This window comes from Excalfactoria chinensis, chromosome 2 (genome assembly GCF_039878825.1).
Source record: "Excalfactoria chinensis isolate bCotChi1 chromosome 2, bCotChi1.hap2, whole genome shotgun sequence".
Taxonomy (NCBI): domain Eukaryota; kingdom Metazoa; phylum Chordata; class Aves; order Galliformes; family Phasianidae; genus Excalfactoria; species Excalfactoria chinensis.
The window spans coordinates 138,474,965-138,499,164 of NC_092826.1; the positions used below are offsets into that span (position 1 = coordinate 138,474,965).

The 24,200-nt window shown below is 41.3% G+C and overlaps 1 protein-coding gene across 1 annotated transcript in view; it reads left to right on the forward strand.

Annotated features, from left to right (window-relative positions):
• Positions 1-21,934, forward strand: part of MYL3 (myosin light chain 3) — a 33,860-nt gene extending 11,926 nt beyond the window's left edge. The window contains exons 2-7 of the mRNA XM_072329161.1: positions 9,916-9,943; positions 14,104-14,253; positions 15,426-15,599; positions 17,202-17,279; positions 18,713-18,748; positions 21,641-21,934. Coding sequence (XP_072185262.1) covers positions 9,916-9,943; positions 14,104-14,253; positions 15,426-15,599; positions 17,202-17,279; positions 18,713-18,741 — 459 coding nt within the window. The 3' untranslated portion in view covers positions 18,742-18,748; positions 21,641-21,934. The remainder of the gene's footprint in view (positions 1-9,915; positions 9,944-14,103; positions 14,254-15,425; positions 15,600-17,201; positions 17,280-18,712; positions 18,749-21,640) is intronic.
• Positions 21,935-24,200: the final 2,266 nt, after the last annotated feature.

A 24,200-nucleotide genomic window follows, 5' to 3' on the forward strand; every position in this document is an offset into this window, starting at 1 on the left:
AGTAGAGGGATGATGCCAATATAATCTCCAGATTTTTATTTTTATTTTTCCTTCTAAGAAAGTTTCCCTCTTGAATTTAATTTCACATGTCACTATATGCATTCATCTTATATGGCATTGTTCCTTCCCCCATCCTATCTGCAATCCGAATCCTAAAAAAGCAGACATGGAGGAGAGAGACTCAACTAAATTTGAACTGAAAGCATCGTGCTGTGCTGAGGGTGTGCGGTCAGCTTCCAGCCCAGCTCCCTTTGATGAGATAGCTGCTTCCCAGAACCCCTGCCATAGCTGGGAACGGGGCTTTGTTGCCACTAATAACAGGGTTTTGGAGAGCTTTAGTGGCTTTTGCTTGTGAATGCTGATCCCATTATGGGCTGATTCCCAGTGGGGTCAATCAACATAGTCCCCTCCAGCCAGACATACCCTCCACAATGATTTATCCCATATCAATACCTACTTTGTGAAAGATTTGTGTTGGCTTCCATCAGCTGAGAGCATGAGCACATTCTTTTTAAGCACAATTGAAACAGAAAATGCCAAGGGAGATCCTCACCTCTGTATTGATCAACTCTCACTTCTAGTTTCTCTGACTGGCTTGGGGGTTAGTGGGTGTGAATGGTTGTGAAAGTGAGTTGTACATTCTCTCTATATATGTAATATAATATAGGTATATATATACATACACGCATACTATGCATATATAGTTTATACGTATATACACACATACATATGTATATACTAAACATGTGCATAGACATAGGAAAGATTAATGTGTGTATATCCCTATATATATCACTGTGTATATTCGTATGTACAAATAAATGAACATGCACATGTATGCAAACACTGATGTGGAGGAGCCAATCTTTATACCCACAAATGCTCTTGTGCAGTTCTTTATCAGAAGGCTTACACACATACCATACCCTTGTGAGATGCTTGGTTGGACAATTTGGGGGCCGCTACCCCCTCCCCAGATCTGAACTCTGAGACCCGCTCCAACTTTGCTAAAGCTGCTCTACTCCAACAAACACATGCATCCAAAGCCCAGAATAGAAACAGCAGCGATCCATCGATTGTGTTTTCTGGGAAGTGACAGAACATCTCCACGGCTGGGCAGACACGGCTGAAAGACTGGTGAAAAACAAACCAGTTAATGAACCACCCACCCTTAACAAAACAGCAGCGGGGAGCACAGAGATTAAAAAAAGGCTCAAAGAGAACCCAGCTATGGTTAAGAGCAGCCTGACTATAACCACTGAATATGTGGGGGGGAAAAAAAAAGGAGAGAAAAAAATGTCAGTAATGAAAAGTGCTTTTCAGAATCTGTTGCTGGTGTTGACTTGTAGGTACACCAACAAGGGGGAAAAGCATTCTTTCTCTTTGATTTAGGGACTGCAAAAATAAACTGCCCCAAGCTCACCCCCCTCTATCTGGAGACGGACTGTCATCGCGTGCCATGCTGCTTGGTGACAGCGCTTTATAAACACTGCCTCTTGCTGCAATCTGCTTTCAACGTCATTGAGTACGGAGGACAGCAGGCAGGGGTTGACTTTAATGAGTCTGAAAGGGCATTTGGGAGTGATGTGCGCAGATCTCATGAGTTTTGAGTGGAAGTGATGCAAAGCCTCAAGAAAACAGCCGTAGTTCAGAGCACTTGTTAATTGTGATCAAGTTTTGGACCTTGACACTGTTGTAAGTGGAACAAGAAATAAGCAAAACAAAATTCTTAAAGCATCAGCTCCAGTCGTGATTGCCAGAAAGTTCAGATTTGACTTCTTTCTGCGTGGACTAATAAACTACTAAAACAAGTAAGGAACCCCAGCAGACTGCAGTGAATTGAAAGGAAAACAACTTATGGTGAGAGGGAGAGGGAAAGGGTTTCTCCTTCTTCCTTTTCTCTTTCAATCAGGATTTATTGAAAGGGTAGGATTCATTATTTCCATCTTTTTGACCAGCCCCCAGCTGAAGCTTAGCTTTTGAGTCTTGATCTCATTGGCAGTGCTGGAGACAGGCAGGCCACCACTCCAAGCTTGAAGCTAAGTGGATCCCAATGATGGATTAGTTTGTGCTCACTGATTTACTAAAGGGTAGTTTGGGCCCACTTAAATGTGAGGCTGAGTTACAGAGTGGTTGCTTTGGGAGCATTATGTACACCATTTCTTCCAGATTTGAGAAACAAAAGCCAAGCTCTCCCCACTGCCAGCACTCTATCACAATGACCCTCTGGCACAGAAGGCTTTGTTATCTCAGCACAGATGCAAGGTGAAGGGTTGTGACATTTGAAAGGGCTCCAGTTGTTTGGCTGCAAGTGCATGGAGATGATGGACTGCATTTCTAGGGACTGGAGGTTGGTGCCATCCCATCCCTGGAAAGGTTTGGGGTGGTGATGACCGCACTGTCAGTGATGGGGAGAAAAATAAGCACTTTGATATAGAGTGAAGTTTTCAGCATGTAGTGCCCTATGGTCTGAAGCGTTTGTGTAGGTGGTTTCAGGCTACATCTGGGGAAAGCTTATTATTTTCTACTCAAGAAACAAAAGGTTTTCTGAGTGCACCATCAGGCTGCAAAATCTTATCAGTCTACATCTCAGAGAAGGAAAAACATGGTAGATGGTTGTGGTGGCCAGTGCTATTGGTAAAGGTACTTTGCCAAAGAATTTTGTTTCCAGGGGGACCTCACTGAGTAAGAGCAAGAGTTTCAGCTACCACATCCAAAACTGACTCTGGTGCATCCAGATGTTGCCTTAAGCGCCCTTCTGCTACATCTTGTCTGAGACCCATCAAGTTCATGTCAGTGAGGCCAAGTGAGTGCCTCACATGGGCTTATTCACTGTAAGCATGACTGGCATGTCAATCAGCAGCCCAGAGGGTTACACAACCATGTCATCTGAGAAGAAAATTAGTCCAGAAAAGAGTAGTTGTTTTCAGGCTTGGTGGGGGAATTAAAATATAAGAAGAAAACAGCTTGGATTTTCAGGAGGAGGTTTCAGGGACACAAGAAAGCCACAAAAATTCTTATTTGGCAACCTGAAATGGGTTTGTTCAGTTTGAAAGGAATAGCTTTGGTAGGGTTTGGAATATTATAGTATGGAGGAGTGAGATTCTTTAGGTCAATTTTATGTGAAATATGCCACTTCAATATAAAAATTCTCGAATTAAAAAAGAACAAGAAAACACCTGCCAGAATTTACAAATGAAGATTATTTGATTTGAAAATGAAAGTCGAAGAGAAAGGCTTTAAGTTGAAATAGTAAAAGCAACAATAATGGCAATGATAATAATAATTTTTTTTTTTTTTTCTTACTCAAGATATCTACAAAATTAAATACCAAAGTTTTTCACGCTTCCTGGACATTTTGCTAGCATGTAATATCCACCAAATGTATCACCTGCTGACTGCTTCTCTCTGCCCTGTTTGAGGCCTTTCATCTTATGATGATCTGACTGCAAGGGGCACAAATGCAGCGCCAACCCGCACTTCAGTGTGGGATGGTGGGGGCCATCCACCTCTGCACATGTTGGGTTCAGAGATCAGCTTTTTTCCCACTGCCAGAAGGTTCGAAGGTCTGAAGCTTCAGGAAATGTTTCAGTGACGCCCACATTCTTGGGGATCTTCTTTTCCCCATCAGACACTGAACCCAGGGGCTGCTGTCTCAACCCAAGAGCAGACAGTACCGGCAGTGTCTCATGTTCCTTACACCCAAGGCTCCACTCCAGGATTTAACAAAGTGTATTTTTGAGGTTTTATAATTTCTTCCACAGTTACAAACATCTGAACAAACATCTGCTGGTGAGGCTGGTGAAGGGGGGCTGCAGAGAGGAGAGAAGGAGGGAAGGCAGCCATCAGTAAACTGTTGGAGAATCCAAAACTATGAAGCTACAGGCAGAACAGTCAGTTTACAAAGTATTTTATATTTCTGGTGCTTCTTGTTGCCAGAAGTTGTCTTTGTTCTTCAGAACAGCTGTGTCATTCTCTTGTCAAGGCTCTGGAATTTCTCCTTGTGCTCTGGAAAACTGTGACAACATATTCCCTATTCTAAAAGAGAGAGCTATTGATTTACAGGCTACTGCCAGAATTGGAAAAGAACAGTGATTGAAAAGTGCACAGTTACTTTAATGGATTTGGACTCAACTATCTTTATGGATCTCTTCCAGTTTGGGTCATTTCCCTTCCCTTCCCTTCCCTTCCCTTCCCTTCCCTTCCCTTCCCTTCCCTTCCCTTCCCTTCCCTTCCCTTCCCTTCCCTTCCCTTCCCTTCCCTTCCCTTTCCTTCCCTTCTCCTCTACTCTATTCTACTCTGCTCTTCTCTTCAGAGAGAAACTTAATGGGTTCTCCAAATTCACTTCTCAGTATGGCTGTAAAACTCATCCACTTACCTTGAAACCATAAAGTCTGCTGAAGGTATAGTGGCAGAGGTGATGACATACTCTTATATTTCTTTCAACTCTTAGGACACTCAGATAAACAAAAAATTCAAGGTGACCATTTTCCTGTAGGTAAGAGCATGTGCTGGAAACAAAATGGTTTTTATTTTCCTTATGTGGCTGCGCCTTCTCCATGATTTTGACTAAGGTTTTTCCCCATTTTCCTGATTTAAAGCATATTCAAGTCAATTTGAACCCTGAAGAGTTTTATGGTTGGGCTTCTAGATGCTAATATGTTCAGCATAAGCTGTTCCCCATGAAGACCAGGTGGAACATCTCATGCTGTATTGGGTCACAGCTCATGTTCTAGTCTAGTGTCCATACTGTACCGTTCCTCCTGACTCATCCTTAGCACAACCCTGGGAACTAAATGTAGATGTACCAAAAGAATTGCAGAATCCAGAGATTATGAGAACTCAAGAATGACTACAAATAGTCAAGGAATGAGCCTTGACTGTGTGCCAATGTTTGCCCATGGGCAGTGCAGGAGTTTGTGTATACCCTAATTGCTTTACGCAGAAAGTGAACAGGGAGAGGACAGTGGAGATGAGGAGTATTAATAGATTTTAAAAGGTCTTAGTGGAAAAAAGAAAACATGTTTGTGAAATACAAACATAGCCTCAACACCATTATACTGATCTTTATGGCATTTTGGGCTCTTTTCCATCTGCTGCATGTCTGCTTCCTAAATTGGCCCCCAAGAGCAAAATAAGAAAGTTCCTTTTCCTTCTCCAAAACTAGTTCTGTCACAGCTAAGTGAAAAACCTTGCTGTTTGTATTACTGTTCCTCAGAGTACTATGAAACCAGAAGAAAATGGTATTATTATTATTTTGTTTCTGGAGGGACTCCTTTCTTGCATTGTCTAAATATTTCTCCCCAGATAACCTCCTGGATGCTGGTTAGCAACAGTTTTATTAATAGGACTTCTTTCAGGCTTAGCTATGACCGACTTAGCATGCATAGAATTATGTGCTTGATTGAGATACTGTGGATTCACAAATGAAGTCCCTGAGATAAGAAGCTGCGAATGACGTTCAAAGCACAAAAGGGTGCGTACATCTTTCCTGGTCAATCTGGGACAAAAGCAGCTTAATGCTATCCTTTACGCAGAGAGGGCAGTCACATTTGGACCACGGTTTGTGCCATGGGTAACCAGGTAATTAAGACAAGATTGCTAAAACTTCAGGGAAGCTGGCGTAACACTTGGTGGGAAAAGGCTTTAATTCATATGCCTGGCATCTATGATGGATATGCAGCACAGCCCACACATCAGGGCAGAGGAAAGTGATTAGGAGTCAGCAGCTCTGTCTCATAAGGATTTGTACCAAGTAACAGCACTGTAAGCCTTGGTGTTACAGGTCCTTGGCATTCATAGGGATGTCCTTGAGTTGAAACCACGTTGGCCAGGGTAAATTTAAATCTTCTAAAATGTCAGCATTTTAAAAGCAAACAAACAAATAAAACCCCAAGGGAAATTATACTAGTTAACCCAAGGAACTTGAGAATGTAAAGCCCATCTGGGAAAGCAAAGTCACACTCTGCCTGTAAGTATGCTCTGTAGCTTTGGGTGATGAAGGGTGCTCTGTTGACTGAGTTCAGCAAAATGTGGAGTTATGCTGGTGAGAAGCTGGGTAAGTGTCTGTGCATTGGAGTGGGTATGGGCATCAGAATTACTGATGAGGGCTTTCAGTCCCTTGGAAGCTGATGCGGTAGATCTGGAGAAGTATGGGTATGGAGCCACTGTATGTAGATGCAAGCACTGGGACCACTTTATTTGCTGCTTGCCTTAGTCTGACCTTATTTTTACAGCCAGTCCAGCCCTCTGGATCTCTTCTTCCTAGCGTCCTGCTGTCCTCATGGATAGCTGCACCTTTCCTTTAACTACATAGAGATGGCATTGGTCTCGAGTGTTCTATACCACTCTGAAAGAGGGGGGGTGGGAAACAAAACCCCAGCCATCTTCAATCTAATTATAGCCTAAATGTGTTTCTTTCAGTGATACCTTGTGTCTGGGTAAATGATGGCTTGCCTTTCCCTTCAACTCCATGATGGCATGTGCTAAGAGAGGAGAAAATAGCCATAGACACCACCCACACATCTCTGAAGCTTTCCTGAGAGGAAGCCATGCCTGGGTGGTAGGTCTGGTCAAAGTGTCTGCCACAGCTTTGTCAGCTGTCACGCACAGCCCTCCAGTTCTGGGTGGTGTTTTTATAGGGCCATGATTAGAGGTGAGGCATGCTCAGCCTTTCAGCCCAGTCCTTCCCTTTGATCTGGCCGTGGGAATTTGCAGTCATCCTTTCTTTTTTTGTTCTGGCACAGTTTCTCCTGGCCTGCAGTCTGCCAGAGGGCCAGCTCAGTCTTCCTGGGTGGGATTCACCAGATCAAGAAAAGGCATCTACATCTGCGTGACTCACCCAGGCTCTTTATATCATCATTGTAAAACTGATTGATCCACTCTGTGGAAATCAGAGCAAAATTAATCTCTTCCTTAAGCACAGAATTAAACAAAGTCAAATCACACCCTAGAAATGTCCCTTCCACTCTGCTGGTATAAATGTAATGAGAGATGGCTGACACATCTGGCTGTCTACATCTAAGTGTAGCTGAGATAAATTCTTTCCCAAGAACAATCCATCAAAGTGATTTAAGTATGAGTTGCAAGCAGCTCTGGCCTTATTTCACCCACACTTGCTATTGATGCCTAAATAAACTCAATAGGCAATTACTTTAAGTCAAGTTCACAAAGCTTTATGTATTTAGACACATTGACTGTAAGGATGTCTGCTGACAATGCGCCTGTGTAAATGTGTTCCTCGATGGATATTTACCTCTAATTTAGATGAAATAAGCAAATTTAGGATGGAACCTAATCTAGATTATTATAATCTTCATGACAAAGATATGTTTGGATCTGTCTATGTGTTAGAAAGAACACTGCTATTCTTGTGTTGGTTCCTTAACTTATGTTCACTACATACTTCCTTCCAGACAGTCTCCTGGCTGCCACTTAGGCAATCGTTTTATTAATTGGACTTTGTTCAAGGTAAACTATGACTGAGAATTACAAACAAAGTGATAATCCCCTGAATGAACTAATTCAGATAAGGGCTGAACAGGGTGGACACAAAAACAGTGGCCTGGTTTTCAGCAGCTGCAGGATTAGTTGTGATTCTTCTCTTCCAAGTCCACCAGATGTTTTCTTGTTCTTCCTTCTCCTAAGCCAGAAGATGCTCAGAAATAGTATGGTAGGAAGAAAAAGACAGGGCATTGGTAGGATATATATGTAGGGGAAGGATTCATCCATAGGATTAGGGCTGATTAAATGAGGTACCAAGTAAAATACGGTCTTTTGATGTTTTCTACCAAGAGAGATTAAACCAGTGAGTGGAAGGAACAAGATATTGGTGGTGTCATTCCATGTCACAGATGTTTGGGCTGCAGGGTTAGGGGCTTAGTACAGCTTTAACCCTTAAGAGCATGAAAATCTCAACTAGATGGTAAGGGTTGTGTCATTCTGCATTTCACTTTGAAGGAGTTAAGGAGTTTGTGTGTAAGGTGCTAACTATGCCTCATCTCCACTCAGCTGCTTTGCTGCCAAAGAGTAAAATATAATCTTAAGCAATGAGAGATGGTCAGCTTCACAAGGAAAATTTGACCCAAAATATGCAGGGTTGTGCTCATGCTGGGGAGAGAAGAGGCTGAATATGTTGAGAGCAGAATGCTTCCAAGGGTGTATGCTTATATACTGTCAGGTCTGCATCAAGGGTACTATTTGCAGATGTATATTTACATGCAAATTAATTCATAACAAATAGGGCTTCTCTTCATGTGTGTGTTCACCATAAGGTCAGTCCAACAATCTTCCTGCTTTACAGGAATGTCTCCATCAGCAGAGATGCCAATTATTATTACTGTTATTATACTGCATTAGTATTTCCTGAGAGGCTGACTCCCTCATTGAAGGTAGAGAACAAAACTATCTAATGGGGTGAAAGTTATCTGCTCTTGGTGTATCTTAGGACATCAGCCTCCCTGCTTATCTGACAAATGCTTTTGAAAGGAGCTAAAGACTACACTGAAGGAGACTGTAAAATGAAGTTAAGCCTACATCCACAAGCAAGGAACTAGATAAATGAGATACTCCCAAGGACTGGATATCTTCTGTGGGCAAATCTCCTCATCCTTACACTTAGGGTGCTAATGTCTGGATCTTCTTAAACAACAACAACAAAAAAAGTATGTAATAAGCATCCTCCAGCCCTCTTAGTGTGCAATTTCCTGCAATTATATGTGGTAAGCTGTGTCTTGTCTCATCTGTCAGCAGCATTCTGGTTATAGCAATGGATCGCTAATCCAGCGCACTTTGAATTTGTGGGTTTGAATCCCATTTTCAATGTAGACCATCATGCTTTGTCTCAAAACAAACCCAATAGAAGTCTGTGAGGCAGTCTGCAATCTGGTGTGCAATCACATTGCTGTTCTATGCTTATTCATTCAGAAGCTTGGACATCACATTCTGATACTGTGTTTTCTTCTTTTGCGTTCAAGCTCAGCGTCATCCCAGAGGCCTCATAGAATGGAATCCAGAGTGGCAAAAAGGGCATTGCCATGTAAAAACAGAGATCAGAACAATCCCAGAAGTTAGGGAGCAGTGGGAAATAGGACATGATGCACAAGAAACAGATGGTAGAACAAGGTCCTGAGAAATGTCCATACAGGCCGGCAGTGGTTTTCAGAAGTTGCTTTAGGAAAAGATATAAAACCAGGGCAAAACACCCCTAAACTCTCTCCTAAACCTCAGAGGCTTCCTGAGTTAAGCATTTCTGAGTATTTGGTAAACCTCAATGGCTCTCACCTCCGAGAAGTGGTCCAGTGACCCTTTACACACACATAGATTGTGAGTTTCCACAGTATCACAGATTTTCATGATTAAACTGCAAGAACAAAGAACCATAAAATGACCTGGGTTGAAAAGGACCACAATGCTCATCCAGTTTCAACACCCCTGCCATGGGCAGGATCACCAGCCACCAGACCAGGCTGCCTAGAGCCACATCCAGCCTGGCCTTGAATGCCTGCAGGGATGGGGCATCCGCAACCTCCTTGGGCAACCTTCCTTTGCTTTGCACTGAGCCCAATTAGCTCTTAGACTATGGATTTTATATTCCCAGCAGCCTACAGATAAAACCCTTTTAGGACAGTGCTGCCATAATCATTTAGAGGGCATCAGCGGTAGGGGAGAACTTGAGATACACAAAAGACACTACTGGAGGAACAGAGAAGCAGCAGAAGTAAAAACAAAGGACATTTGAAGCCTTTTGGTGCTAAAGATAGGACTGACTGATATGGGAAAATGAAGGATGTAAGAACAAACATCTACAGGCTATACTAAATTATTTTATTGGATATTTGATTCAATGACTTTCATGGACCTCATAACCATGGCATGGTTTTCTTGTTTTAATCTGGCTGTTATCATCTCTTTCAGGTTGAATTCACCCCTGATCAGATTGAAGGTGAGAACGATGTGTTTCTCTATTTTGCACGGTAAATGCCACCACTGGGAGGCAAGTGCTGCGGTGAAATACTGGTGGATATTGGAGCGGATATTGAAGCTCCCTTTAGAGAATCATGTGTTCATGGTTCTACCTCTGCCTCATCCCTCCTCCAAATCTTCCATTGAGTTGATCAAGGGAAAAGGGGGAAAATCGTGCACCATGCAAATTAGGCATATATTTGGTCAAAGAAAACATCATTTCCTCTGCCTATGAAGCAAAAACAAAGAAGAAATAACCCACTCCTCCAAACCACAGTTCAAAAATATGCCTTTTAGCTCAGAAAACCCATCAATAAAAAATCAATCCTTTCAAGAGAAAATCTCCCAACCCTGCTTTTGAGAGCTTTTCCCTGTATTTAATCAGAAATTAATTTATTACAGTTTTGTGACATCTCTCCAGAAACCATCAAATAATGACAGCAATGATGGTTTTTCTTTCAAAGGAAAACATCAGCATTAGTTTTGGAACCTTTTGTCCCAGCCTAAGAAAACGATACTGAAACCTCACATACGAAGTCTTGGGAACAGTATCTGTTGAAGCTGTCCCCTTTTTTCTCAACAAGTATCTGCTTTGTACTTAAAGGATAATTGATAGATGGAACTGAACATCTGGCAGAGCTTTGCTTTGGTCTCCAAACCTTTGGAAGAGCTTGATAGAGCCTAAGAAAAATGGTATCATAAAATGAATTAATAAACACAGATGAGAAAATTATGGGCCATACAGTCAGAGCGATTCCGAGAGATATAGAAGGAAGGATTTTCTGAACTGGAACCAAATGCCTCAGAAACTGAGGCTTTGCTATAAACTTTCAAAATTACCTTCAGATTTTCAAGCTGCTCTTCACAGTTTTAGTTTCTGTATTTTAACAGCAGGTCAAAAAAACCTTGTGAATGGAGACAACTACTATTTCTAGGGAAGTGCCCCTATTCTAGTCCCAAAGCTATGGGAAATCCACTGAAGATGCCCAGTTCTGGGCTTCGAATCTTCAAGCTATTCCATAAACACGAAACAGCTGAATCAGTTAATGCCTTCTGGATTGAATAGTACCCCACTAGTTTCTATGTCTTGTTTCCGTGTTCCTAAGGAGAATAAGCTCTAGAGGCCCTATCAAAGAATGGGAAAAACACTATTAAAAATTAAAAAAATACCAAAAGATAGTGGGCATTTCTGACTATCAGCTTGTCACAATGGCTAGTAAAAAACAAATCTGGAGCAACACATTGGCTGCCATGAAAGGTACCAGGTCTGGAGTAGATGTAGACTACGTACAGAAACTGAATTTTCTCTCTTTATAGCAGCCTCTGCTGCCTTCTAGTCTATCTGTGCACACTGAGCAAAGCTGGGGACCTGGAACTTGTGAAACAGGATATCCTTGTAGCATCAAAGGAAAAGCCATGGTGCAGGAAGCTGATAACAATCTCTGTGAGAAAAGCTATGAGACCTGTATGTAAGGCACAGCAGGGTAATGGAAAGACATCTGTGATTCTGTGGTTCTGTGATTCTGTGGAAGTTTTACTGTGTACCAGCATCAGGAAAAACACCAAATGAGCCTACCATTATTCCCACATCTGTTCATCAGTTCTATCATGGATGGCTGGAAAGAGTGCCTAACAGCTTGAATGTCACTTGGGGAGCAAGTAGAAAAGCTCTGCTTCACAGAATCACAGAATCATAGAATGGCTTGGGTTAGAAAGGACATCAAAGATCATCCAGTTCTAGACGTGATGCCATGAGCTGGTTCCCACTGATTAGATCACACTGCCCAGTTCCCTGTTCAACCCAGCTGTACCTGGATTGCCCCGAGCGTACACTGTCCTCAGTACCAGGTGAAAACGTTGCCAAGATGTATGCTACCAGTTCAACAGTAAGGACAGCTGGTGTTCCAGTGCTTGAGACTATTATTTTGTGTTAAAAACATGGGTCAGGAAATGAACAACACTTGGCATAACTTACAGCTGTTACACTAGAAGGGCTTGAGTGATGGGGCTGATTGAAGTTGTCTGTCAACCTATTGACCAACTGACCCCAGCTGTCTTTCTGACAGCTGATTTTGTGTTGAGGTGATGGGGGAAAAAAGTGACAACAAAGTTTATCAAAGTTTTCCAAGCCATATCTTCCAGGATAGTGTGAACCACACCCTCTTGCTAAGGAAAAGCTGTTGCTGTAGCATACATACTTCCTTGCAAAGAGTCACTGTTATGGTAGCTCCCAGAATGTTACTCTCAGAGGAGGAAGAATGTTCTAGGGGTGAAGCCCTGTGTTATACATCCATCCTCACATGTCCTCCTGCCTGCACTGCCAGTGAAAGTCAGCAGTTGTGGCAATGTGTCATTATGAAATTGGATTCCTGGCCTTTTCACAAATGAGAAGAATACAAGCTATCCAACATGAGAAGATAGGTAGCAATTAGGCATATGAAAATATAAACTGCTCCTGCCTGTGGTTTAATGGCTAGCAAGGGGACAAAGGAGACCATAGCCATGCTGGTTTCATTGCTTTGATGGAAAGTTGCATTAAGCCAGAAAATGTAAAAGTAAATAATAACCCTCCCCCCCCCCAAAAAAAAAGAAAAAGCTTCTGTATGTTGACAGAATGGTGCTTCCAAACCCACAGGCCAATGCTCTGATCAGAGGTGGTTACATCTGAATTTGAATTGAGAGAGAAGTGAGTTGTCAGCGACTGATGGATTGTGGGCTTTTAGGAGGTGGTGCAAAGGGTGCTCTAGATGTGGTCTCAGGGGCAGGGAGATGACCAGCTTGGGGAGGCACCTGTGTTTCCCATTCTCCTTGGCTGCTCAGACCCCCCAGGAAAGGACACAGCATGGAATAGGACTTTGACCCCCTGCTCCTGTCAGCAAGGAGCCCACGAAAATCCACTATTGCCCTCTGCTGGAGTGAGGGATGCCGGTGGGACCTGGGCTTCAGATGGTGACAGAGGTAAAGACTGGAGAGAGAGGAGGGGAGAGAAATTAAGGGAAAGCAAAGAGGAGAATGCAAAGAAGGAAACAGGAGTGTTAATTAGTCCTAAGTGAGAAGAAGACATCGTTGCTTGAAAGCACTGGATGAGGAAGGAAGTGAGTAAGATAGGAATGGAACAATAGGAAAAGGAAAAGGAGGGAGAAAGGAGGAGAGGAAAAAGAGCAGCACTGGAAGAGGAAAGGAAAAAGAGAAATAAGTAAAAGTAAAGTAAAGTGAAGAAAAGTGAAGGGAGAGGAGAGGAGAGGAGAGGAGAGGAGAGGAGAGGAGAGGAGAGGAGAGGAGAGGAGAGGAGAGGAGAGGAGAGGAGAGGAGAGGAGAGGAGAGGAGAGGAGAGGAGAGGAGAGGAGAGGAGAGATGTTCACAAAGATGTGAGAGAAGTGGAGGAGAGTTGGCTGCTTTAGGGGAAGGGCTCTGTCTGGGGAAGCAGAAAGATGTGGAGTCACTGGAGTGAGTGGTTGCATCTCCAGACATGGGATCTGGTCTGGCCTCAGGAGCTGACAGCATAGCAGATCTGAGTTCTCCAGACACAGATGGATTGGCTGCTAGAAAATAGAGGAATCAGAGGATTCTTTTAGAGATGTCCATTGACACTATCAAACACAACAACTGATTAATGGTAAGGTTTTTCTCATACACTCACCATACCCCAGCATGAGGCTGTTGTGTGATTATTTCAGTGGGTTATCATGGTATATCTAATTACCTGCTAACGTAGAGGCTCTTCCATCTGTGGGCTGTCGATGTTCTCTAAAGGTATAATGCTAAATGCAACTTCCAGTTAGCAAATGAGCAGAATGGCTACTGAATTCTGTGCTGCCCTGAGCATTCCTGCTGAGCTGGAAAGATCTCAAGGCCAACCATTCCTGTGAGGTTTTCCACACTTTCTGATGGTAGCTGAGACGGAAATACCATAAGAAAAGCATTTGACCTCTTCAATTCCATCCCCTGCTTGAACCAGGAAGTGCAGCAGAGGAGCAACACAAACATTTCAGATAACACCACCAACAAAGCTCATCAAATTTGTTCCCAGACTGCAAAATAAAATGGTCATGCTGGGTTAATTAGGGGGAAGGGCTGGGCTGGTTGGACTTTATCTGAGGGAGCATGGCATGCATTTCTTTCTATCTTGTTGTCTTCCAGAATTTAAGGAAGCATTCTCACTTTTTGACCGTACTCCCAAATCTGAGATGAAGATCACGTATGCGCAGTGTGGAGATGTCTTGAGAGCTCTGGGGCAGAATCCAACCCAGGCTGAGGTCATGAAGGTGCTTGGCAGACCCAAACAAGAAGGTTGGTGTCCTCTTCAGTGTTCATTTTGAAAAACATCTCTTGAAGAATTAGTGATGAAGTAAATGAAGCCTCCTTTTTTTTTTTTTTTTTTTCTGATAGAAAGACTAATTGTGAAACACTGAAGGGTACAAAACAGCCTCTGCAAATCTCTACCAGAAAAGTAACCAAGGGTGAAACCGATCTGACTTCAGTATAATTGTCTACAATTTTGGGAGACTAATTTAATAGCCATGTGTCAATATGTTTACAATGAAAGGATGTTACTTTTTAAAATTGCTTTGAGGGTAGGCATTCACTTATGTTTACTAAAAACTCAGACATTTGAAATCATCTAAAGGAACAAGAGGATAGGCTGAAAGAAAAGTCACAGCTCGTTCTACAAGAGCGTGTGCTAGATGCTTTGTAATAATTGCAGTTATATTGGCCTTCAGCATGCACTGCATACAGAATATTGTTTATAACAAAGGAAATCTCATGTGGACTGTATATTTGATTCAGGGACTTTCCAGGTGACTTCTTTGACTGTTCTTTTTGCTGAGGTTAATGGAAACAGGCCATTGGGCCCTCATTCAAAGGAGGCGATACCTTTTGATAAGGCAAAGACACAGTGCTGGATGGGACAAGTAGTCCTAAGGGACTGTAGTGTCCAGTGATACTTCGAAAGACAAAGAATGAGGAAAATGGGATTTACAATACTCGTCAACCCACTATTCACACTGAAGCTCCTCTCCCAGTGTGGTTTGAGATAGTTCTGTGCTATAGGGCTGCAAAGCAAATCTGATTTCATGTCAGGAGGAAGATTCTTTTCTATTGCATTCTGTTTAGTTTTGTATTTTTATTGCATCAGAAACCTTGGGATTCTAAGTGTGCTTGCTTTTCATTCTATTCGCATATGACAGACACATGATATCTGATGTGATAACTAAGTGATGTCTATTTATTATTTGGTCTCTTAAAAACACACTTTTCTTTTCGGTAGACTTCTTTTTCCAACTTTGACTATCCCTTCCTCTACCTACACTTACCTTATTCCTGCATACCTGCATCCTCTTTAGCCAGGATTTATTGCCATGGTTCTACTCTCACCATTTACCCTTGCTCCATGCCTTGGCACAAGTCCTCAGAACTCCCAAAATCCACTAAAACTTTCATTTTTATCTGTGCCTTTTCAGACATGAACTCCAAGATGATTGACTTTGAGACCTTCCTGCCCATGCTCCAGCATATTGCCAAGACAAAAGACACAGGCACCTATGAGGACTTTGTGGAGGGTCTGCGTGTGTTTGACAAGGAGGGAAATGGAACAGTGATGGGAGCTGAACTCCGCCACGTTTTGGCTACACTGGGTAAGGTGAACTTTTCCTTATACATTTTCCTCACTGAGGTCTTTCCCATGCAGATTGTATTAATCTGGGTGGTTTTATGGGGAAAATGACCATGCAAGTCTTCAGTCATCACTTTGTCTTCAGATATAAAGACCAAAAAAAAAGCTTCTTACTAATGAAGCATAAGATCATTGGCCTGCAGCTCAAACTCTTGGTTTTCCTTCTTTCCCCCCCCTTCCTTTCTTTCTTCACAGTATCACAGTATAACACTTCTTTGTTCTAGTGTCATATTTCTCTTATAAATATCATGTTTGTATGAAAAACTGTAAAGAAAAACCCTGGAAACGCATCTATTCCTACAATATTTGCACCTGTTTTTTTCCTCCCCCTTCAAAAAAGTTCCAGGATGAAGTACTTTTTAATCAGTCATCTGCATAACAGAATTGTCACTGAAATGAAAAATATCTTTTTAAAGCAGGAATTACTGTTTCTCTGTCCTCTCAAATCTTGAGTTTAGAAGCTCAGCTTTTCACAAGGGGAGACAACAGAAGCATGAGTACCAGATAGAAAATTTGTCTATAACTTAATGACAGGTTTTGAATTTGGATTAGAAGGCATTTTTTTCTCAAAATCAGCCTTTTCTACTGAGGTTTGCTGACTATTTTTTTAAAAAAGGATGAGTAATTACAAGAGAGATTTTATTTAGATCAAAGAATTCCAATCGTATGTTTTGAGCTGCGATATTGATTTAAAAAGAATATGTTTTTTAATGATGCTCAGGTGCTTCCATTCTATGACACATCCATTTCCATTAATGATTCAGGGAATAATAATAATTTAAAAAAGCAGTATTATTTTCACTTGCATCCTGGATACTCATGGATAAGTTTGGGAGACAAAATCAGTGATGAAAAAGAAACTGCTACTACCACCACTGAGGACTTGTTCCTAAGTGTCAGAGAACAGTGATGTGCAAGTAGAACAACAGAAGTAACAGGGCAAGTCCAGTGCATTTTATTTTAACATCTACAGTTTCAGTTCATATCATCCTAAAATTTATCCCACACACTTCTGGAAGCCATTTGATATCATCCTAAAACAAGTGCCTAATGCCCAGTGGGGAGTCCTATCAAATGGATTCATCTGTTTAATCCAGAATGAAGCCTTATGAGCACATATGACCTCAGTATTTAGATAATTAAATAAACAGAATGGATCACTGGTTCAGTTCAGAGATCTCCTAAATGATGTTGGAATCTCCCTGAACCTCAAAGCCATAGGCATACCAGAGAGTGAAATTTCTGAGAGTTTGGCCAGTGAGGACTTGGTAAAGGACTGAATAAAACCTTCAAGATTTGGCATTTAGAGAAAACTTATTCTTAAAAGAAGGAGGATGTGAACAGGATGTCATGTGGCTTTCCGTATTTATTCTGTCTCTTTGGTTTTCAGATCAAATTTTCTGTTTGCAAGGGTAAGACTAGCTTTCCTAGCAGTCAGCACCAAAAATTAGCAGAGGAGAAAATCTCCCCCTATTCTCTCTTTCTTATTCTTGGATTCTTTGAACCGTTCTTCATGCATCCTCAAGAATGGTTCAGCTAATAAAGCACTTTGCTTTCCATTCAGGTGAAAGGTTGACTGAAGAAGAAGTTGATAAGCTAATGGCTGGCCAGGAAGATGCCAATGGTTGTATCAACTATGAAGGTAGGTATGACCATTCCGGTCTGAGCAGTGGTCATGTACTTGAAGGCTTTTGTACAGTTTTTTTCTGTGAAGGCTTAAATCCAAGGAAGATCTTACTCCCAAAAATCAGAATATCATTTTCCATATTTGAGACTAATCAAATTAACTTGATATAACCAATACAAGTGAACTTGTTTTACTCTTTTTTTTCTACCTGAACCCAACATCTCTTTGTCCTCTAAAAACAAGATAAAGATCTCTTTTGAGAGCTCCATACAGAAAATCACTAGATTTTCTTTCAAAAATCTAACAAAATATGTTTTCCTTAGGATCCTCCTTCATCCTTTGACCTAAGATATCTACAAGACATTCCAAAAACTTCCCTGTTTATTCCATTGTTGGTAGATGGCCAGAAAAAAAAGAGATTTGGTCCTGAGTAAATGGACCGTGTTTCTCTCACTCATCTTGACAGCCTATATGCTTCAACCTTCAGTAAAACACAGTGTTCTAGTAGAGATCAAAGACATGCTATTGCACACACCTGAGCCCTTTTCTGGAGGTTAACTGGTGGCTGTTGTATTATTTTGATGACTTAGCTGGTCTATAATCCTCACTGAGTCTTTTATGAATATTCTGGTTGGTAGACTTTTTTGACTCACAAATGCTAGTGATCTGACCTCAGGGAAATCTTTCTTGTAAGGAGACAGTAAAAAGAAATCTGTAGATTTAGACAACCCAAATGTCTCATGAACTTGCAGTAAACTCAGAGAAATTCCTAGGAAGGAAAATGATATTTTCTTGCTGCAATTAATTTCTCCTTTCCATTTTGAATTGTAGAGTCATGACCGCTTTTTGATGATGGGTGATTTTTTTTTTTTTAGTGGAGAAAAATGAAACCCAAAGCCTTCTGTTAAAACAACAACAACAGCAACAAATCCAATAACTTAATTTGGATTTGACACATCTTGTCTGTTTTTAAATCTGAATTCACCAGAGATAAAGTCATGACACCTGGCTAGGAGATCTGGTGTGGATCCTGGAGGTTTACTCCAAGAGGTTCTTTTAGTTCCTCTGCCTGAATCCTAAAGCACTGAAACCTTCCATAATAATGACCCAGAGTTTCTCATGGTTGTATACTTTGGAAAGGCAGTTTAATTTGGTAGCCAGGGGTAAGGGATTAAGCAAGCTATAGACTGACTAATATTTGTGTTCATTTCTACTGGCCAGCCAGACTCCTGACTACCTTGCACTGTAATATATATTATCTTAAGGATTTACAACTCATTTAGCACCAGGGCATCTGGAATCTCATTTACAAAGTGATGTAGTGTTCATTACATCAGAGGAAGCAAGAGGAATTAATTTAAATATCAATTAAGATGAAATATGTGGGACCTTACTGAGTTTAATGTAGGAGAATTGATAAACGATCCTTCCCTTTCTCTTCTTTTCAGCTTTTGTGAAACATATCATGGCTAACTGAACACCAGGTAAGTCTCTTCTGTCCTCTTACAATATCTTATTATTTTAGTTAGGACATCTGAGATAGGCATGACTTGAGGAATATATATGGGGACGGTTGGACTAGATGATCTTGTAGGTCCTTTCCAACCTTGTGATTCTATGATTCTATGATATGTTTGAGGAATGTGAAAGTGATTAATTCAGGACCGCATTTTCAGCGTGTAGTATAAGGAATTAGATCAAGAATAAGATAAAATATTTCTTCATCCTATCAAATGCACAACAAATTGGCACAACTGTCTGGTGAATCTTGTCTGGTGAATTGCCTGCTGACACCTTTATTTTAGAAATCCAATGTAATATATCCTAAAAGGATTTGACTTCCAGAGAAGTCATTCCTTTATGATTAACTGGAAACTTCAAATGGTTTAGATTTTTGCTCTGCTCCTAGACTTATCCCAAGAGACAATAAGAAAGAACTGAGTTCACGAGAGAAAAAGTGGACAAACAAAATACAAGTAGATAAGGACTAGTGTTTACTTGTTTCTGAGCCTACATATGGAAGATAACTATTGGACTTCCATAAACCTGGCTTCCAGATTGTCCTGGCAAATTGATTGGTTTTCCAAGAAAAGAGCTTTGTCCAGCATATCTTCTGACTTTATTCAGTAATGTCTCTAAACCACAGTGCCTTTTAGGGAATCTCAGTCTCGCCATTGCAAATGAATTGAAATTCATTTCCAGTATTGCCTCATCATCTTATATATGTATATATATTTAATACATTATTTATTTATTTATTTATTTGGGGGGTGGGGGTATTCCTGTAAAATGTGACAGCTGGTTAGAACTGGCATTTGTCACTATTTACCTTGGGTCATCTCTTGAGGAAGGTCTGACCTGACAGTTAACCAACTCCATCTATTTTGCAAAGTATCTGATAGATTGGGAAAGGCAGTGGCTTCCTTCGGATTCGTTCTGGGTTATTTTTCTTCTTCTTTGGTTTATTTTTCTACTCACTCCTGACCAGGACTGCCTTTGTTTTGCTTTTGGGGCTGACATTATCCCAGCCCACTGAGACCTGTCTGCCATGTGGTGACTTTTTATTATGCACTCTGGCACTCTGGGGAGTGAGTTGAGTAGGAGTCAAATCCAAGACTTAGGGACTTCTGTTCCAAGATATGATTGACCAAAATGTAAACTGTCTTAAAAGCTGACCACTTTTCCTTATTGTGGTCCATTTGCCTTACTTGCAGGCATTTCTGTTCTCTGAACATGCACACATTTTTCCAACGCTGGCTCCCAGTTTTGAATTCCAAAGATCTGAACTGGGCCCACAGCCATATTGGGTATTCCTACAGTTAGCATTATCCACGCTTGTTGTTTAGGGATGTTTTCAGTTCTTATTCCTTTCCTAAATCCACTGCCATGGGAAATTCCCCTTCTGATACACAAATTCCTTCTAATCACCTAAAAGACAGAGACAGCCACTGAAGAAGACAAGTGAGTGTGGGTAAGCTGCAAAGCTGGAAAGAGGTTGGGAAATGCAGCACGGGGGACAGCACATGTTTCTTGACTTATTATGGGTTTGGAAAAGGAGCTGAGAGCTCCCTGGCTCACATAGAACCAAAAACTGATTTGCCAATAATGGGTGTCTTTCAGGGGTGGCATCTTCAATTTCTTGCAGTGTTGCTGTTGGCACGTTTAGGGGAAAAGAACTGCAGTCTTTACTCTTGAAAGGCTGGTGGACCTTTGCCATAGAGCATACAACAAACAAATTCCCAAGCACTGGATTTGAACTCAATGGGAATCTGGATCGCATTCCAAAAATAAAGTAGTGCCTCATATTTCTAAGCCATTTCCATATACTGATGGAAGGCTTGATCTGTATCCTAATACAGGAGCTGAATTATAACTTTCCCTTTATTTTCTGAGCATAACAATTGTGACAACACAGTTTACTTCTACACAATCAATAAAAATACCCTAGTTCCAACAGGTAATCTCAAGTAGCAGAGCCATACAGTTTGCAGGGGCTCAGTTCAATGTCCCACACAGAAGATCTTGGTAGTACTTGAGATGTTCCTAGTGTCTCAAATATGGTCTCACAGATACAATGCAGAGCCTACAGAAGCCCTGTGTCTCTGGTACTCTGGAATATCTCTAGTGTCTTTAGGTGCCAATATGTCAGGGAGTGGATTTTACCCCATGTCTTGAACTTGTGTGACCACAGGAGAAATGCTGGAGTACATATGTGTTTGACTGACATATCATCATACCATCATACCATCAGAGCAAGATGCTTACATGAAAGCTGGGTATCTCAGTTTCCAAATGTAAAGGAGATAACATCTGATGGAGCATGCAAAGTGATTCATTTCACTCAAAGAGGGATATAGAGTCTAAATGCCAGTGCAAAGAGGAAAACATTTCCATAAACACCAAGTTCTGTGCTGTCTGCACAGGGATGTTCTCAACAGAAGGAGAAACTGTGCAGTGGCTCAATAACTGGAGATTTATTTATTTTTTTAATTATTATTATTATTTATTTATTTTTAAAGCTGGGCCTTTACTCTAGTCTTATATATGGCATGGCTCTATCACCCTTTTATATCACTGCTTACTACATTTTATCCACCATTTATATGTTGAGTGTAAGATTGCAGGGTTCAGATGGAGTCTAAGAATTTTTGGTCTTCTTGCATGAAATCTGATGTCAGCTGGGATCTTCATAGGGCCTCATTGCCCCTAAGATGAGTATTCTATTTGGATAACTGAGATTGATTCTTGATGTTATTGTTTATTTCTGCCTTCTTCCTCTAATGTTTTAACAATTATTTTTAGGACAAGACAGGCATGGAGAAGCCCAGAATGTGGCCTTGGATTTTGATTTATTGTGATGTCTTCTCATTTTTCAGCCCAGATTCCCACTACAGAGCTATAAAACGTACCACCCCTGGAGTTATTTGGATAAATGTTTGTTGTTTGTTTTGTCTTGTTTCCTCATGGGAAGAAAACGGGGAACTGAACAAACATAGAACCAAAACCATGAATACCTGGGCTTTTGTAAATGCAATAAGAGAAAAGAAACTAGGCCAACTGCATGAATCTCATGTGTGCAAGGGATATTCTTAGTCTTTGGTGAAAAACAGCAAAAATAGAATTCCCAACAATCAGCAACAAATGCATGATTTTTTTTTATATGTTTCTCAGCTTTGGAAGACACCACCTTTAACATGTGAGATGTAAAGGATGAACAACACAAAACAAAGGCGTATGCTTTACTGCTAGAATGCATCCCTTCTCTGTGCTCTCTGCAAGGGTATGTTCTCATTTTAACGGTCTGGGTCTATGAAACAAATGAAATGTTTTTCCCAATGAAGACTTTGAAATTGTTCCATTATGCATTTCTTGGTCCTGTTTTTCTTGCAGTAAAACATGGGATTCTTTGTCTTTTTGTTTCATTGTTTCTGTGTCTCTGTAAGTGGAGGGGAAATGGGGAATAAATGCTTTACCTTAGTAGTGACAAAAGAAAGTGGGGGAGGATGAAAAAAGCACAGATTGAGCTGCTTCATTTTCTGAGGAAAAATTGTTTGAAAAAAAGATCATTCAAGCACTACATCCTTTAGTGTGGAAAAAGAGGATAGAAGCTGATGCAGCTCGTTAGGTGATACAAAAAGAAATCTAAGTGAACAGCATTCCATTTAAGCAAGAGACACTGGGGAAAAAAAAGCCCTTTGGGGACATCCCTTTCTTTTCTCATTGTTTCCTGGAAGTTCCTAAGTCCTAGTTTGTCTTGGGGCAAACACTATTCCAAAAATGTCTTGCCTTTGCTCTCATAGTAGATCCTTATGATAGCTTATTTTTGTTTTGAATTAAAGGAATGCATCAGCTGAAGTATGTAATTCTGCCTTTCCTGATGGTGTAGGGTATCACCTGGAAATGTCTCCCATCTCCTGCAAGGGATACATCCAATATGAAAAACACTTGAACTCTAGGACTTGTGTGCTTAACAGCATTATGAGAGCCTGGTGAAAACTCTGCTAGCAGGTGCCATTATAAATTTATTGGCTCGTTATGACCCTCTCCTCTCATTCTTCCATACCTTGTTTTACAGTCACTAAAACTCAACTCCCAGCTGGGCTATTTTCATTACGAAGAGTCCCATATCACCTATTCCAGGCCCAGACCTGTGAAAAGGTGTCAATGTCAAAACAAGAGTGTTTGTTCTGAATTCTCTCCAGAGAGGTGAAATTACTACATCAGGTGCAGTTCAGGTGTGGTATACCAATCCTAATTTCTCCAGTGAGCCATCAGCTGCTTTATTTCTCAGCTACTAAGCACAGTGCAACCACCTTATCTGCCTCCCAGACCCCCAGGATACAGACACCTTGAGGTATTACACTGGAGTCTTGCAGAATGTTTCACCTTACGCTTCCAAAATAACATCTGTTCACATCCACAGATGCAAGTGAGCTTTTTGTCAGGGTAAGGGGGTGATTTTCATCCATACAAATGACAATGCTTGCACAGTTGGTGCCCCCGTCTGTCCTATGCTTGTGTTGTATTCAATGGTTATCTTACCGGCACTGGTGGTATCTATACAGCAAGGCTTACACATTATTAGATATTATTACTTTGTGTTGACCCACATAGTCACATGAATCCAGCTGCTGGGAGTACATGAGGCTCACAGGTATTCCAGGAGGAATTTAAGGGCTGCTAGTGTTGAAAATAAGTGAACAAGTCCTGTGGTGGAGCAACAGCAGAGGCAAAGACCATCAAGCTAAGCATCCATTTGAGTTAAAGTGCACCATGAAATCATACTAGGGAAGAGAACTGCCAAAGTGCAGCACTGGAGGTGAGCAAGGCTTACTAGCAGCAGAAGAGAGTAAAATAACAGCTGGTATTTCACCCCAAGAGCACTGGCAGGGCTCCTCATGGAAGGAAACACAGGTCAGCCCAAGGTGCATAAGCAAAGCTGTGTGTGGGCGAAAGCTGGAGCAGTGCCTATTGCCTTCTGTGTCTCAGGACATGTTATCACTGGATTTTGTTTTCAGAAGCATGAGATTCACACACAAGCTAACCGGAATAAATAAGCAATGTTTCTTTCTCCTTCCCTTCTACTTCTCCTCTCCCCAACCCCTAACCCTGAATTAAGAAAAATAACCTATCTGGAGAAATTTTATTATTATTATTATTATTTTTTTAAATGTGGCCAGGAGACATGCCAAGTTTCTTGAAGATCTTTTTATAGCAGTAGCATCTGGCTCTTTGGGAGTCTCCGTAGGGAGTTCTGTTGGTGACTTTACATCTGCTGTGGTTAAGCAGCTAATGGACTGGCTGTCTGGGCTGCTCCCTGCTCCACTGATTTCTTAGCACCATGTTTTGGTTGTTTGAGGAGCTTGAGCCTCTTGACTCCTTGCCAGAATTACATCGTACATTCCAGCAGCAACTTGCATTGCAACACCCAGTCAT